At 43.0% G+C, this 17,562-nt stretch overlaps 1 protein-coding gene across 3 annotated transcripts in view; it reads right to left on the bottom strand.

The window, feature by feature from the left end:
- Nucleotides 1-17,562, bottom strand: part of MAD1L1 (mitotic arrest deficient 1 like 1) — a 1,000,553-nt gene that overhangs the window by 407,613 nt on the left and 575,378 nt on the right. For all 3 annotated transcript variants that reach the window (XM_033963126.1, XM_033963127.1, XM_033963125.1), the window contains exon 14: nucleotides 14,274-14,362. In XM_033963126.1, the coding sequence (XP_033819017.1) occupies nucleotides 14,274-14,362 (89 nt within the window). The remainder of the gene's footprint in view (nucleotides 1-14,273; nucleotides 14,363-17,562) is intronic.

Genomic DNA, 17,562 nt, shown 5'->3' with positions numbered 1-17,562 from the left:
TAGACAGGCTAGTTTTAAACAGAATTTAATCCTAGCAGACACATCCTTGGTCAGAAAAACTCCCAATTAGTAAGTGAACCTCTATTCTAATTTTCTAATAGTTTTATATATTTTCTTATAGTTTTATATATTTTTTTAAACTTTTCTTCAAACAATTGTTGTTTGAAGAAAAGTTTAAAAAAATTAGAATAGAGGTTCACTTACTAATTGGGAGTTTTTCTGACCAAGGATGTGTCTGCTAGGATTAAATTCTGTTTAAAACTAGCCTGTCTATATGGGAAGCTTAAAGAGCCCCTATTAGGCACTGAGGTCTTTTCTCCCTTTTTGTAAAGAAAGGTGACTTTTTTGTCCTGTATTTTGGAGGGTGCAATTTTTTGTGATTTATTTTGGGCATCCTTTTCTTGATTTTTTGGATACTATGTTTCCATAACCATAAAGTTCTATGACATCACAATGCAGGTGTAAAGAGCCTTAGCCTATAGCAGGGATCTCAAACTCACAGCCTGCCAGGTACTATTTTGAGGCCCTCAGTATGTTTATCATAATCACCAAAGCAATATGTCTCTTTAGCTATAAATGACAATATTATTATTAAGACTTAGCCAAAAGGAAAGTTTTATAAACTATAAAGAATTTTACCTCATGCAAAATTGTCATTTCTATAATAAGACATTAACTATATATTTTTTCTGAGGCCCTCCAAGTACCTACAAATCCAAAATGTGGCCCTGCAAAGGGTTTGAGTTGGAGACCACTGGTCTAGCACCTGCAATATTTAAACAGTAGTAATTGCACATCTAATTGCAAGTAAGAATACAGCAAATCAGTAGATTTAGACCCTCCAGGATTCACCTGAAACTTCTAGGACCAATTTGAAATGCCCTTATAAGACCAAAATGTAAACACTCCAGCTCTCTAAAAATTCCACAGCACAAAGTCACAAGCATTTGTTTTTAATAAGTAGAAACCTGCAGTTTTTAAGGTTTACTAAACACCTCACAGGTACACACGCAGAGACACTCAGTAACGAAGGATGTTTCATTCCCTTTCACAGCACAAACAAACCTTATAAAGAAGCAATACTGGAGCCGCCATTCAGAAAATGCGTTGCTTGGACAGGAAAATATTGAACGTGGAGGTAGTATATTTGTGGAGAAGAGACCATTAAAGGATCCAGATGGCAATAAGATGGTGTTAGGAGAGGAGAGAAGAGATTTCCAGCAAGTGTGACTAATAGGCTTTGGCAAGTACATGAATTTCTCTTGAATTACTGTAACTGCACAGTCGCTAAAATCCACAGACATTTAGGATTTACTAGAGCCAATGTTTGACAGCAGAAAAAAAAAAAAAAAGCTGATTTGTTCCAGTTTAAAAGGACTTGCCACTGCTGCTACTTTACTAAAAATATATATATATACATAAGTATTATATACAATATAAAAATAAAAACACACGCAAATTGCAATCAATATGTATTTCCTGCAGTTGAAACCAAAACACTTCCTGAATCTGCCTTATTCTGAGGTCACCAAACTAGCTTCTTTTGCTGCATCTTTTCACCTCTAGAAGTAATGAAGGAAAAGAATATTATATAGAAGGGGAGGAGGCGGCCTGCGGTACAGAATGACAGAGTTAATATCTGTTTTATTGCCGGCATGGAAGTAATAACGCTAGCAAAGAAATTCACATTTAAGCTTATAAAATGTCTAGTGAAGGAGATGTCTATTCTCGAGAGGTGAAATATAACACAAATAAGTCTTTACAGGTTTTCATTGAAAATGTAGTTTATGTTCTAAAGAAAAGGGAAACAAACGATCCCAATAATAAAACATAGGACAAGCCCAAACTGATTACAATACACAGTCTGGCCACCGAGTTGAAACTGCTGAACTGAATACAGATCCACATAGGCCTTTGGTTTATAAAGTTTCAAAAATTAAAATCATATTACAATCATTTGCTTCCAAAATGAGATATCATTATGTCTGGAGATTTTCCTTTGCTTCCAACCTTTAAAGTATTCTTTCTATATTAAACCTTTAGATCCTTATCTGGTGTTGCTGCTTCTGTTTTAGCCATAGACCTCAGAAACACCCCCTCCTCCGTCCCATACAGGCTATGTTCTCATAATGGGGAGATTCATGTGTAACCTCCTCATCGGTCAAGGCTTAAATTTTAATAGCTAATGCTCAATGCTTTTATGTTTTTTTAAACACTTTTTATAACTTTTGAAACGACTAATGAAGTATGTGTACTTATCTTCAAAAGTGTTGCTGGACTAGGCTGGTGGACCCGACATGTTTCGCTGCCGCTTCGTCAGGGATCCACACATGCCGTTAACCACCATCTCGCATAGACTCTTCAAATACAAGACGAAGCGGCAGCGAAACATGTCGGGTCCACCAGCCTAGTACAGCAACACTTTTGAAGATAAGTACACATACTTCATTAGTCGTTTTAAAAGTTATAAAAAGTGTTTAAAAAAACATAAAAGTATTGAGCATTAACTATTAAAATTTAAGCCTGAAAGGAATCGACAAAATAGAGCAGGAAAAAACGTTATTTACAATGTCCAATGTGGCACGGACAAGAGGACATGGGCTGAAGCTAAGGGGGGACAAGTTCAAGACAAATATCAGGAAGTTCTGCTTTACGCAACGAGTGGTGGACACCTGGAATGCTCTCCCAGAAGAGGTAATTGCGGAATCCACCATTCTAGGATTTAAGGGTAAGTTAGATGTACATCTCCTTATGAGTGGCATGAAGTGACATGGGTAGGGGTAGGCTAGATGCACTTCTCTTTATGAGAAGCTTGGAGCAATTTGGGGACCAAAACTATGCCAGGGTACACCTGGCGGGGCCTCCGCATGTGCGGATCGCCGGACTTGATGGACCTAGGGTCTGTTCCGGAGATGGCGCTTCTTATGTTCTTATGACCGATGAGGAGGCTACACATGAATCTCTCCGTTATGAGAACATAGCCTGTATGGGACGGAGGAGGGGTGTTTCTGAGGTCTATGGCTAAAACAGAAGCAGCAACACCAGATAAGGATCTAAAGGTTTAATATAGAAAGAATACTTTAAAGGTTGGAAGCTTGGAATTGGATATTGGATTTATGCTACAAGGTGATAATTCCAGGAAGAAGACTTTAAATAGTGAATTATAAGGAGATTTTCCTTTAGCATACTACAGGGGTGAAGAAACATTTTAGTACAAAGGCTGCATGAAAGTCCCCATTAAAGAAGCATAAGAATTGCCATACTGGGACAGACCAAAGGGCCATCAAGCCCAGTGTCCTGTTTCCAACAGTGGCCAACCCAGGTCCCCGAGTATCAGGCAGAAACCCAAAGAGCTGAGATTGTGATGTCATAATGCCTCATTCCACCAATGCCTAAGAGCCAAACTCATCAGTGATGTCACAATGGCTTGATTGTCCTTTACTTGGCTCACAATAAGAACATAAGAGTTATTTATTTTATTTATTTAGATTTCTATCTCGTCCTCCCCTGAGTTCAGGACGGATTACAAAAGGACAGTCACAGTAAATTACATTAGACATTCATGGTTGCTTAAGGACACGACTGGTTGCAAAGGGATATTCATAGGAAATTACGAAGATGTTTACCTTTACTAACACAAGTCTCCAATACTTCACCCAACCTCCACAGTATCCAACATTTCTCTCCACAAAATTACAAGTTGTTCCACATGCTCTCATATATTTCAAATCTGGCAAAATGTGGCCTCAGGTACACCTCATCCACCCTTAGTAATGTTCAATAGCGGTAGATGTTTTTAATCCTCATTGGCCCAGGTAAATTTATAATTTTGTGGAGAAGGATGTTGGATACTGTGGAGGTTGGGTAAAGTATTGGAGACTTGTGATGTATAACTCCCAACCATTAATGAAACAGAGTTAAATAGTGCCATCTTTAATGTGAATACCTTTAATAACAATAATATCAATTGGACTTAGGCATATACAGAATCCCGTTGTCTTATAAAGGAAGCCTCAGCCCCACCACTCCACCGCTGTGTTTAATTTGTGACTGCGGGAAGGATTACGTGGCACTTCATCATTGGCTGCCCGTATATATTTTTCCACCACAGTTAATGTTAATATATTATATCTCCATGATATGTATATCTCTTAATAAATAATTTTTATTATTAAAAGTTGTCTATGTACTTAGCTTATTCCATCAGCCAACATCTGGGAGTCTGACCCGACATGACATGTTTCGCACCCAACGGTGCTGTATCAAGGGTCTCCCGAGGACGCGCGTGTCATCCGACTCTACATTTCTCTCATAAGCATTGTAGAGTCAGATGACACGCGCGTCCTCGGGAGACCCTTGATACAGCACCATTGGGTGCGAAACATGTCATGTCGGGTCAGACTCCCAGACGTTGGCTGATAGAATAAGCTAAGTACATAGACAACTTTTAATAATAAAAATTATTTATTAAGAGATATACATATCATGGAGATATAATATATTAACATTAACTGTGGTGGAAAAATATACACGGGCAGCCAATGATGAAGTGCCACGTAATCCTTCCCGCAGTCACGAATTAAACACAGCGGTGGAGGGGTGGGGCTGAGGCTTCCTTTATAAGACAACGGGATTCTGTATATGCCTAAGTCCAATTGATATTATTGATCTATATGCGAGTGGACTTGGGACAAATAGATATTAAAGTTCATGCCATAGATTTTTGAAGGCTATCTTTAATAACAGGCATTTTACGGAAGTAGTGTATAATGAGGGGACTGCCTGATGGAGGCCATTTAGTTGACGAGAAAGGTCTTCACTGCTCTTCAGAAGGTCATCAGAGAGTTCTGTAATCTGATCTGTGTAGGCGGTTGGTTCCAGAGCCAAGGGACAAAGTGGCTGTAGGAGTGTTTATGTGCGGTTTCCATTTGGAGAGAACTTCCTGAGAAAATGCATAGTCACCTCACAGTGGAGGGGGTGAGTGGGGATGTACTAATGTAGCTTGGATATAATGCAGGCTGGGGTGATAAGGTGGACTCTTTTGTAAGCAATTACAAGGCCCTTGAATATGCAATGTTTGTTGACAGAGAGCCAAATTTCTGCCTGGAGAGCTGGGGAGATGGGATCATGGTAATTGAGACTGTGGATCGCTGAGTTTTGAACCCGCTGGAGTCGTTTGAGTTTTTTGGGGGATCATTCCATTAAATATGGAGTTACAGTAGTGCATCCTGCCATTCTGGGATAGACCGAAGGTCCAGCAAGCCCAGTATCCTGTTTCCAATAGTGGCCAACAGATTTTATGCTGCTTATCCTAGACATAAGAAGTGGGATTTTCCCAAGTCCATTTTAATAATGACTTACGGACTTTTATTTTAGAAAATTATCCAAACCTTTTTAAAACCCTGCTAACTGAGGAAGCCTGAGTGGAGGAGAGGAGGGGGTTGAAGAAACTGAGGAGTGGGGCAGAAGGAGAGGATCAGTGGAACATTGCAGAAGTTGTGAGGAAATGCTGTTGTCACTACTGGCTTGTTGCAGTGATTTCTAGCCTTGGCCAACCTGGTCTTACTGCCATGAGCTAGAAGTCAACCCTCTACCATGGGTCAGAACAAAAGCCAATTATAAAAGGTAACAAAAACTAATGCCACAGCAATGTTTAAATTGTTACCAATATAAACTCTAACAACTTGTATAAATGCGCTGTCTCACAAATATATATCCTTGCATTTATACAAGTGAGACAGCGCATTTATACAAGTTGTTAGTGTGATACACAACATTAATTAAGTACAGTGGTGCCTCGCATAACGAACGCCTCGCACAGCGAACGCTGCGCACAATGAACTTCATGTCTTGCTTCCTACAACGAACTTCGTTTCACACAACGAAGTCGCCCGAGCTGCATCCTTCCGCGCAGGCACTGCGCTTAACTGCCCTCTCTCCGCCTGGCTCCCTGTGCAGTGGCGGACCGACAGCTCGCAGGGGCCCGGCGCCTACTGCTGATGCATTGGGGGGGCGGAGCTACTCTCGCCGCTTCCCCGATGCTAGAAAAAAAAAATGAACAGTTAAGTCCCAGTTTTTGCCGCTGAGACTCTGCCCTCTCTCACTGTAAAATTAGACTCTACTTAGTCTGTCTTTAAATTTAAAAAATGTGTGTTGTTTTAAAAAACAATTATGTTTTTAGATGTATCTAAATAAAAATAATAACCAAAAATTTATCTTTTTTTATGTCATCTTAGCATATTTTATGCTGCAGAACGAATTATTTTTTTTAACATGTATTGTTATGGGAAAACGCGTTTCACATAACGAACTTTTCGCATAACAAACTTGCTCCTGGAACCAATTAAGTTCGTTGTGTGAGGCACCACTGTACCAATATAAACTCAACAAAATCAGCAAAAAATATGGGGAGAGGAGGACACCTCTTCCCATATACTCAGGAAAAAAGGAATGAATGAAGATATCTGTGAATAATCTCCTACTTAATAAACCTATAAGTGTAAGAGACTTCAGTAGTAGTACGACTGAATACTCTTAAGGACTTTGACACCCCCGATCTAGACCTTTGACTCTATACCCCAATAATTGTTCATGAGAGTTACATAAAGCTCTCTTTTTACATTAAACACAACCAGAGGATAATCCTATCTATAAATCTGATTTTGTGAACTGAGTGTTTGATTCTCCAGCTAAGTATTTTTCCAGCTCTCCTGTGCAGACAGTGGTTTAGACCTTTTTCAGATATGGAGCAAGTTCTCTGTAGAGTTGTGATTTTTTTTTTAATGCCAGTGATAAGGTAGCTACTTAAGTTTGAGGCTTTTTTCTCCACATATTTTTGACTGCCAGACACTCTTTAGGTTCCTTCAACTGCCCAGCTTGGGAACAAAAGCCCCCAGGGGCAGCCGTCTGCCCAAGTCTTGCATACAGCCATAGAATATCTGCAGGTAGACAGTGGCACAGCCTCCCAGTGAACGTGTGGGAAACAAGGATAGTATCTCAGGTCAAGCAAGCACGGGATTACTAAGGGAGGGAAAGGGAATACAGTGGTACCTCGGTTTACGAGTGTTTTGCAAGACGAGCCAAACATTTGCAAAATCGGTGCCTCGGAAACCGAGCATGGCTCGATTTATGAGCACACCCCCCCCCCCACAATCCGGCACCCCCCCTGCCTCGAACTGGCACCCCCCGCCACGATCCGACCCCCCCCCCCCGACATTATTGGGCACCCCCCCGAAACGATCCGACATCCCCCCCGACACAATTGGGCACCCCCCCTCCCCCGCTTCTTACCCTCATCTGGGCACTCTTGAAGATCGGCCTACTCGTCTGCTGGGCCTTGAGCATCTGAGCATGCTCAAGGCCTGCGAGTTCACGTTCACGTTCAGAACGTGAACTCGCAGGCCTTGAGCATGCTCAGATGCTTAATAATAATAATAATAATAATAACTTTATTTTTCTATACCGCCATAGTCAGGCGACTTCTAGGCGGTTTACATTATAAGAAGGCTGGACATTCAGCGAATAGCAAAAATCTTAATACAATGCGATATCATAGATCCACTTACAATACAATACAGTGAGTCTAAATACAATAACATATAAAAGTCTAAATAATACCGTACAAGGAGTCTTAATGCAGTACGATAGTCTAAATGGGAAACTTACGTGTTAAATTGGAGATCTATGGGCAAAGAGTATCTGAGAGATTTAGGACATCCATAAGTTGGAGTTCTAAGGGTAGAGGAGATCAGAAAAAGAGGGGCTTCTTGAGAGAGAGAAGGGCGTTTGTTGGGGAGGGGAGTAGGCCCAGCAGACGAGTAGGCCGATCTTCAAGAGTGCCCAGATGAGGGTAAGAAGCGGGGGGGGGTTGCCCAATTGTGTCGGGGGGGATGTTGGATCGTGGCGGGGAGGTGCCCAATCGTGTCGGGGGGGGGGGTGTTGGGTCGTGGTGGGGGGGTGCCGGTTCAAGGCAGGGGGGGTGCCGGATCGCAGGGGGGGTGCCTGATCGCAGGGGGGGGGCCTTCGAGGGGAGAAATGCCGGTTCTCGGGGGGGGAAACGCATCAAAGCGAGTTTCCATTATTTCCTATGGGGAAACTCGCCTATTTTGGTTTACAAGCATGCTCCTGGAACGGATTTTGCTCGTAATCCAAGGTACCACTGTACAGAGCTCAAGTCAGTGAAGATAGGTTTTATTGTCTCTCTCCTATTATCTTCTGTTTCCTTGTTTTGCTAAATACATTTCGGCTCCCATTTACTAACCTGCATCAATATGTTGATGTGCTTTAATGCAATTTAATGCACATGAAGTAATGCAAACCCTAATATTCTCCATGTGGTCTATTTACTAACTTTATGCTTAATTCAAATTAATATACACTAATGTATATAATACATATTAAAACAGTAATGCAATTTAATAAATAAGGGCCTCAGTTTATTAATTCGTTCCTGGTCTAACAAGGTCTCTAATGGCTGCTTAGTAGAGACATGAATTCATTAACATATATTTGGTTCATTAAGCTGCCTTAAATAAATTGAATTTGCATACACTAAATTTATGTATATTTAACTATGAATAAATATGTGTACCAAAATGTTCTAATGAACTTTTAAAGCAAACTAAAAGAAAGGCAAAGCTGTTGTCACAACACAAGGGTGAGTCTGACCTCGGTCCTGGGGAAAATGGCGGAAGCGCTGATAAAAGACAGCATCGATGAGCATTTAGAAAGAAATAAACTTCTGATCACAAGCCAACATGGCTTCTGCAAGGGGAGATCATGCCTAACGAACTTACGGCACTTCTTTGAAGGAATTAACAAACGGATGGACAAAGGGGACCCCATAGACATCGTATATTTAGATTTCCAAAAAGCCTTTGACAAGTTACCCCATGAACGCCTACTTCGGAAACTGAAGAACCATGGGGTGGAAGGAGACGTACACAGATGGCTCAGAAATTGGTTGGCGGATAGGAAGCAGAGGGTAGGAGTGAAGGGCCACTACTCGGACTGGAGGAGGGTCACGAGTGGTGTTCCGCAGGGGTCAGTGCTCGGACTGCTGCAATTCAATATATTTATAAATGATATAGAAACAGGGACGAAGTGCAAAATAATAAAATTTGAAGACACCAAACTATTTAGTGGTGCTCAGATTAAAGAGGACTGCGAAGAATTACAAAGTGACCTGAACGAGCTAGGGGAGTGGGCGATGAGATGGCAGATGAAGTTCAATGTAGAGAAATGTAAAGTATTGCATGTAGGAAGAAAAAACCCAAGGTACAACTATACAATGGGAGGGATGTTATTGAGTGAGAGTACCTAAAAAAGGGACTTGAAGGTAATAGTGGATAAGACAATGAAGCCGTCGGCACAGTGTGCAGTGGCTGCAAAGAGAGCGAATAGAATGCTAGGTATAATCAAGAAGGGTATTACAACCAGAACAAAAGAAGTTATCCTGCTGTTGTATTGGGCGATGATGTGTCTGCATCTGGAGTACTGCGTCCAATATTGGTCGCCGTACCTTAAGAAGGATATGGCGATACTCGAGAGGGTTCAGTGGAGAGCGACACATTTGATAAAAGGTATGGAAAACCTTTCATATGCTGAGAGATTGGAGAAACTGGGGTTCTTTTCCCTGGAGAAGAGGAGAATTAGAGGGGATATGATAGAAACTTACAAGATCATGAAGGACATAGAGAAAGTGGAGAGGAACAGATTCTTCAAACTTTCGAAAACTACAAGAACGAGAGGGCATTCAGCAAAGTTGAAAGGGGACAGATTCAAAACCAATGCTAGGAAGTTTTTCTTCACCCAACGGGTTATGCACACCTGGAAAGCGCTACCAGAGGGCGTGACAGGACAGAGTACGGTATTAGGGTTCAAGGAGGGATTGGTCAATTTTCTGGAGGAAAAGGGGATAGAGGGGTATAGATAGAGGACTACTACACAGGTCCTGGACCTGTTGGGCCGTCCCGCGAGCGGACTGCTGGGCACAATGGACCTCTGGTCTGACTCAGCAGAGGCACTTCTTATGTTCTTATGTTCCTATGACCTCCAGAGTCTTCTGCAAAGTCATCAGAGCTAGACAAATGGTTCTGTGCTCCAACCGCTGATATACCTCTTCGCTGAGAGGGCGTGCAACACCCCTGAAGAGAACAATGATTGCAATGGGCTCTTCAGCACCGAAGGCTGGCATCTGTCATCACCACAATCCAAGAGACAATGTGTAGTGGTACACACCTGTGCAGCGATTGCGGGAGCCACCAGTCTATGCTTGCTCAGTCTTCCAGAGTCCAAGGTAGACAGTCTTGCAGGGCATCCCTGTGTGGAGCCCAACGAGAGAGCAAAGCATGCTGAAGAGGACGTATGAGCATCCTCGCCCAAGGAACCACATCCAGCATGGCAACCATGGAGCCTAGAACTTGAAGATAATCCCATGCCGACGGAACCGGCCACTGTAGAAGGGAAGAAACTGGGCCCACAGTTTCTGCCTGTGAGCTTCCAGTAGACAGACGTGGCCTGCCACCATGTCAAAAAGGATTCCCAGGTATTCCAGTGATTGTGTGGACATGAGATGGCTTTTCCTGAAACTGACAATGCAGCCCAGGTCCACATACCTGGAGCACTCAGTCCACCAAGTGCCATCCCTCGGCCAATGAGGGAGTTCTGATCAGCCAGTCATCCAAGTAAGGGTGAACCTGGAGACCCATCTGTCAGAGGTAAGCCACCACTACCACAATCACCTTGGTGAATGTCTGGGGCACTGTAGCCTGCCCAAAGGTCAGGGCTGAGAACTGGTAATACTGTTCCAGAACATGAAACCGCAAAAATTTGTGGTGGGCCGGAAAAATGGGAATATGCAAGTATACCTCTATGATATCCAGAGAGGCAAGAAACTCTCCTGGGGCCACTGCTTCAATGACTGAACACATGGTCTCCATTTGGAATTGGGGAATCTTCATGTGCTCAAGATCCAGAATAAGCCTCCAATCTTCTACGCCTTTCTTTGGCATGACACAGTATATGGAGCATCTGTCGGAGCCCGAGAGGTCAGGTGACACTGGCTCTATAGCTTGAATATCCAGCAAATGCTGAACGGTTGCTTGAACCCTTTATCCAGGCGACCTGAAGTGCTTTGTCTGGGAGACCTGAAGGAGATTTCACGAACCAATCTGTCAGAGGTCGAGCAAATTCCAGCTGGTAGCCCGACCGAATAATGTCCAAGACCACTGGTTGGATGTAATGCACATCCAGGCAGGAAGAAATGCTGAGAGCCAGTGGGGCATTTCTTGGTCTGGCATCATTGAGCCTCTCTGGCAGAGGGTGCAGAATGGGAGGTGGAAGGCTGGGATCATTTATAGCCAAGGTAGTATCATTGGGAGCCCTGTGAAAATCTCTGCGATGTGGCATTTGCATACAGTCTGGAATGTTGTGAGCCATGAAAATTAGAGTGACCAGAACCCCTGGAGAGTCTGTGTCTACTATCAGGCAGAGTCCTCAGGTGACAGTCCATCACAGAATGCATGAGGTCGTCCAGATCTTTGCCAAACAATATCTGCCCTTTAAAAGGTAGCCTAGCCAATGTATCCTCGGAAGTGGTATCACTAGCCCACTGTTGAAACCAGAGCAGTTGGCATTGGCGGAAAGAGATGAAGTATGCTAACACCTTTGCCAAACACACATAAGGTCATCCAATGTAGCAGCTATATAATTTGTCCCAGCTAAAATAAGTTGAGGAGGGGGATCCACCGCCTCAGTCTCCAGTGTGCACAGTCAATGCTGAAGCAGCTTTGATGCATAAAGCAGCTGCGTCAAAAAGTGTCCAGAGGACCACATCCACATGGTGGTCCTGCATACACCCTGGGCTGACCCAAAAGGGGACAAGCGTGACATAGCTCTAGCGAATTTTAGAGCACCTTCCGGAGAGTCAAACTGCTCCGAGACCAGAATGCTTACAACAAGGTGCCAGGAAATGGTAGCAGGCTGTGAATGTACACCACAACACCAGGAGGAAGAAGTGGACGGAGCCGGCTGAGTGACTAAGTGTAATTCCCGCAAAGACTCAGAAATAAGGTCAGGCAGAGCCGCAAACTGAAATAGGTGCAGGACAGAAGAATCATCCCCAGGATTCAAGCCTCCCAGAGGGATTTGCAGATCCAGCACACAGTCCCTGATTTTCCTGCTCTGGGAAGCGCTGAACCTACTTATCCCAGTTATGACCTTGGTGGAAGTGACTGAACACAATAATAGTTAAAAAAACAGTTTATTTTACTTCCAATAGATGGTTGTACTACAGATAAGGCATTGAGTTGTATGTAATTCATATTTGAATGCCAATTTTAGTGGAATTTTCCGATACGTTTCATCAGTTAACTGTAACATTCACACATATAAGTGACTAGTACACTAGAACCTAAAATGTGCACTCCAGATCAAATTTTCAAAATGGCACTGTTAATTACGCAGTGGCAGGTGCCCTACCACTGCCTAACGAAATCAGCGCAATAATTGACTGCACCAATTAAAATCAATTAAAACATTGTTAAAAAACAGAGGTGCCTTTAGGTACCTCAAAAACATGGTGGCTTTGTCCCGACTAGAGAGGCACCTATGGCCACTGTACATAGTAACATAGTAGATGGCGGCAGATAAAGACCCGAATGGTCCATCCAGTCTGCCCAACCTGATTCAATTTAAATTTTTTAAATTTTTTCTTCTTAGCTATTTCTGGGCAAGAATCCAAAGCTCTACCCGGTACTGTGCTTGGGTTCCAACTGCTGAAATCTCCGTTAAAACCTACTCCAACCCGTCTAAACCCTCCCAGCCATTGAAGCCCTCTCCAGCCCATCCTCCACCAAACGGCCATATACAGACACAGACCGTGCAAGTCTGCCCAGTACTGGCCTTAGTTTAATATTTCATATTATTTTCTGATTCTAGATCCTCTGTGTTCATCCCACGCTTCTTTGAACTCAGTCGCCGTTTTCCTCTCCACCACCTCTCTCGGGAGCGCATTCCAGGCATCCACCACCCTCTCCGTAAAGTAGAATTTCCTAACATTGCCTCTGAATCTACCACTCCTCAACCTCAAATTATGTCCTCTGGTTTTACCATTTTCCTTTCTCTGGAAAAGATTTTGTTCTACTTTAATACCCTTTAAGTATTTGACCATCTGAATCATATCTCCCAAGTCTCTCCTTTCCTCTAGGGTATACATATTCAGGGCTTCCAGTCTCTCCTCATACGTCTTCTGGCCCAAGCCTCCTATCATTTTCGTCACCCTCCTCTGGACCGCCTCAAGTCTTCTTACGTCCTTCGCCAGATACGGTCTCCAAAATTGAACACAATACTCCAAGTGGGGCCTTACCAATGACCTGTACAGGGGCATCAACACCTTCTTCCTTCTACTGACTATGCCTCTCTTTATACAGCCCAGCATCCTTCTGGCAGCAGCCACTGCCTTGTCACACTGTTTTCTCGCCTTTAGATCTTCGGACACTATCACCCCAAGGTCCCTCTCCACATCCGTGCATATCAGTTTCTCACCTCCCAGCATATACGGTTCCTTCCGATTATTAATCCCCAAATGCATTACTCTGCATTTTTTTGCATTGACTTTTAGTTGCCAGGCATTAGACCATTCCTCTAACTTTTGCAGATCCACGTTTAACACGTTAACACCAGAAGTGGCTTTAGGCGCCTCTATAGACGTGATTCTCGTGGAAGGTAGGTGCTGGAAACATAGGCCTTTAAACCCCTGGCCTACCTTCCATGTAGCCGCAATTCGGCACAATTGCGTGCTTTGCATGCAATCGGTGGCTACTTTGTAGACAGCCGCCGATAACGGCACTGTTTGCAGAATCCAGCCCTCACTGTGTTAATGTAACAGCCTAATTATACGATAAAAGTGTATTTGTTTCTGACCCAGGTGTTTTTTCTTGTTCCTTTGGCATTAGCCTCTATTAAGGTGTATTCTGGGTATCATTTGGAGGTCAGGTGGGATTGTAATGTGGCATGCTTTGATACTTTATGATATTACTATAAACTGCTTTGAACATTTTTTTAATATTCTTTTTTAATACACAGTTTTGAAAAATAAAATATTAAAAGCTGAAATTCATCTAGGAAACATTCTCTTTTTTCCACTGCTGATATTAAAACTTTATTCTACACTTCTCCATACCTTTACAGAGTTCTGAACTTTCAATAGCGTACCAAACAGCAGGTCAGTGATTATAAAATGAATTACTCCAGCCCTAAAGCTCTCATCTCACCTGAGAGAGTTCACTTCTTCATTGGCAACAAAACTACTTTGATCCATGATGCCCATCTGAGATTTTAAGATGTTAATTTCAGCTTCCAGCTGTTGGAAAAAAAAGAAGATGTTTAGTAAGCAATCATGAATAAATGTAGATATTCAACCCATACTCTAGATCAAAGGCCAGCTTCAAGAATCTTGCTGTACTTAAATTCTTAGAATACATTATCTTATGTATGGATAGAAGCAAACATACTGTTATATATGAAGAAGAAAGCGTCATACTCTGTGCTTGAATTCTGACCTCTCATCCTTCATTCTACCTGCCGCTTTCTTTTCAAACACAGGGGGAAAGCAAATCCAATTTCCAAGTGACAATTACCAGGCAAGGAGGAAACTTGTTTATCACAATATACATGAAATAGAAGAGTGACTACTCAAGACTGACTCAACTAAAGTGGGAGAAATCTCTGGCGGGGGCTTTCTTCTCCAGGTTACCTCCGCTTCCCATTGATGTCCAACACTTTTCTCTAGACTCCCTGGGTTGCATGTAAATTAGATAGTTCTGCTTTCACATATTGGATCAGTCAGAATTTCAGCTTTCATCTCCTTTTAAAATGAGACAGAGAAAAGCCCGTTTCTGTCAGTTCATGCCTCATTCACACCACTAACTTGAATACAAGAAAATGGAACAATACTAGGAGCACTGAATGAATCCCCTTCAAAGCTTAGACAGCACAATCTCTCTAAACTCCATCTGAAGGTGACATAACAGCATCTGCAGCAAACCCATGATCAAAACTGCTGCTGTATCAGCTGCTCCTTTGACTACACATGAAGGTCCAACAGAAATGGTAGAAAAGCACCACTTAGTTCCTGATCAGCAAATGGGGACTAGGAGAGCAATGTGTGCCTGCACCAATGAAACTGATACCTAAGACAGTGTTAATGATGTGTTGTGCCACCAGGTTCCTATAAAACCAAGCAAAGGGATGATTTTGAAATCCAGAGAAGGATCCAATGGAGCTATCAAGAATTGCTGATCACTAAAAGCTAGTAAATAACCGTTAAGGTGCATACGTGGCACGGCCTTCTGGTGAAGATGGTACTGCATCTGAACATAACAATTGCCACTGCTGGGTCAGACCAGTGGTCCATTGTGCCCAGCAGTTTGCTTACATGGCGGCCCTTAGGTCAAAGACCAGTGCCCTGCGTATGTTCCGGTTCAGCAGGAACCTGTCCAACTTTGTCTTGAATGCCTAGAGGGTGTTTTCCCCTATAACATCCTCCGGAAGAGCGTTAAAGTTTTCTACCACTCTCTGGGTGAAGAAGAACTTCCTTACGTTTGTACAGAATCTTTTCCCTTCTAACTTTAGTGAGTGCCCTACTAGAGTCTAGCCTTACTTGCGTAGGTTCTGGTTCAACTGGAACTTGTCTAACTTTGTCTTGAATCCCTGGAGGGTGTTTTCCCTTATAACAGCCTCTGGAAGAGCGTTCCAGTTTTCTACCACTCTCTGGGTGAAGAAGAACTTCCTTATGTTTGTACGGAATCTATCTTCTTTTAACTTTAGAGAGTGTCCTCTCATTCTCTCTACCTTGGAGAGGGTGAACAACCTGTCCTTATCTACTAAGTCTATTCCCTTCATTATCTTGAATGTTTCGATCATGTCCCCTCTCAGTCTCCTCTTTTCAAGGGAGAAGAGGTCCAGTTTCTCCAATCTCTCACTGTACTGCAACTCCTCCAGCCCCTTAACCATTTTAGTCGCTCTTCTCTGCACCCTTTCGAGAAAGCATTGGACAAGCACAGGGAGAGGAGGAGACAGTGGATGGTGTGGATGGGCTATTTATTTTTTATCTGCTGTCACATTTCTATGTGAAGCAACATCTGTTATACTGCAACCAGGGAGACATTTTCCAAGCAGACACCAACCTGACGCACTTGCTTTCTCTTTCCCACCACATACCTTGACTTCAGGAAGAAACTAAAGACATACCTCTCCTCCCTATAACCACTCCCTTCTCTTCCACCCCTTCCTCCTTACAACTACTTCTCACTCTAAAAATATGACTTCCCAAAACTTGATCTGAATCTTATTGTAAACCACATAGATTCCTTGCAGAAAATTGTGGTATATGACTCTGTATTGTATTTCCAAGCCAGCAAATGGGGTAAAACACCAGCTTCTTATTTTCCAAATTTTTGGTGCTATCATGTTAGCATTTCTTCTTGCTTATGACTTAAACCCTGATGTATGGTCTATCACAGTGTCTTGCAAACTTTCCGGCCGGCGGCACACTAAATTCAGTGGCCCGGTCGGAAGGCACCTGGAAGTGCGCAGACGTCAATGCAGTAATATCATGTGCATATGTGACATCATCACAACGACGTCCGCACATGCTGGAGACCCATCTGGCCGTGACCCACTTCAGTGGAGGGATCCGGGACTTGCGGGGAGAGGAGGAGAGACGATGGCCAGGAGAAGAGTCATCTGCATTGGCGGACTCCCTACAGAACGTGCCTCTTGCCGCGAGAGGCACGTCCTGTAGGCAGTCAACCGGACTGGACAACTCTCCTCCTCACCAGTGTGTCGCGGAACACCTGAAATCTCAGGAGGCACACAGTTTGCGATACACTGGTTTATAAGCTCCCTGCCTTGTGATCTCACTCTTCTAATCCTGTCATAGGCCAAGCACAGGGACCAAGAGATGCTCTGTTTCTCTAAGTATAAATCATACTCACAGGCCAGAGTTGACGATCCCTGTCATCATACTTTTGACCATTAGAATTTACCTTTAGCACTTCCCGCAACTGACGATCATGAGAGATTTCTTAGGCTATATAATTTCCTTTTTAGAAGAGGCACTGCTAGTCTGGCAGGGTTGATGGACAAAAGGGAAATATGTGCTTCTCAATTTTTATTTTATAAATGTATACACCGCCTAAACCTAGGCAGTTTCCAAATAACCATACACAATATAAATCAGAGTACTAAACACAACAGACAAAAAGTGTCTCTGAAATGCCAAAAACATTTGTACATCATTCCATTTTCATACTAGGTGGCTAACAAGAATACACTCACAAAAAGTGACTATTTCACTTTTCCAGAAATGTATGAGGTACCATCTAGGTCAGTGGTCTCCACTAATTTTTAAAACTGGGGTCACTATGGATCCAAACGAGCTGAAGGAGAGCCACCAAATATCTTCCCATGTGGGGGTCCAGAGAAGAGCGACTAAAATGGTTAAGGGGTTGGAGGAGTAGCCGTTCAGTGAGAGATTAGAGAAACTGGGCCTTTTCTCCC

This window comes from Geotrypetes seraphini, chromosome 11, assembly GCF_902459505.1.
Source record: "Geotrypetes seraphini chromosome 11, aGeoSer1.1, whole genome shotgun sequence".
In the NCBI taxonomy this organism is placed as follows: domain Eukaryota; kingdom Metazoa; phylum Chordata; class Amphibia; order Gymnophiona; family Dermophiidae; genus Geotrypetes; species Geotrypetes seraphini.
Note: the sequence above shows the minus strand (reverse complement) of the source record. Positions and strands in the feature narration are given on the sequence as shown.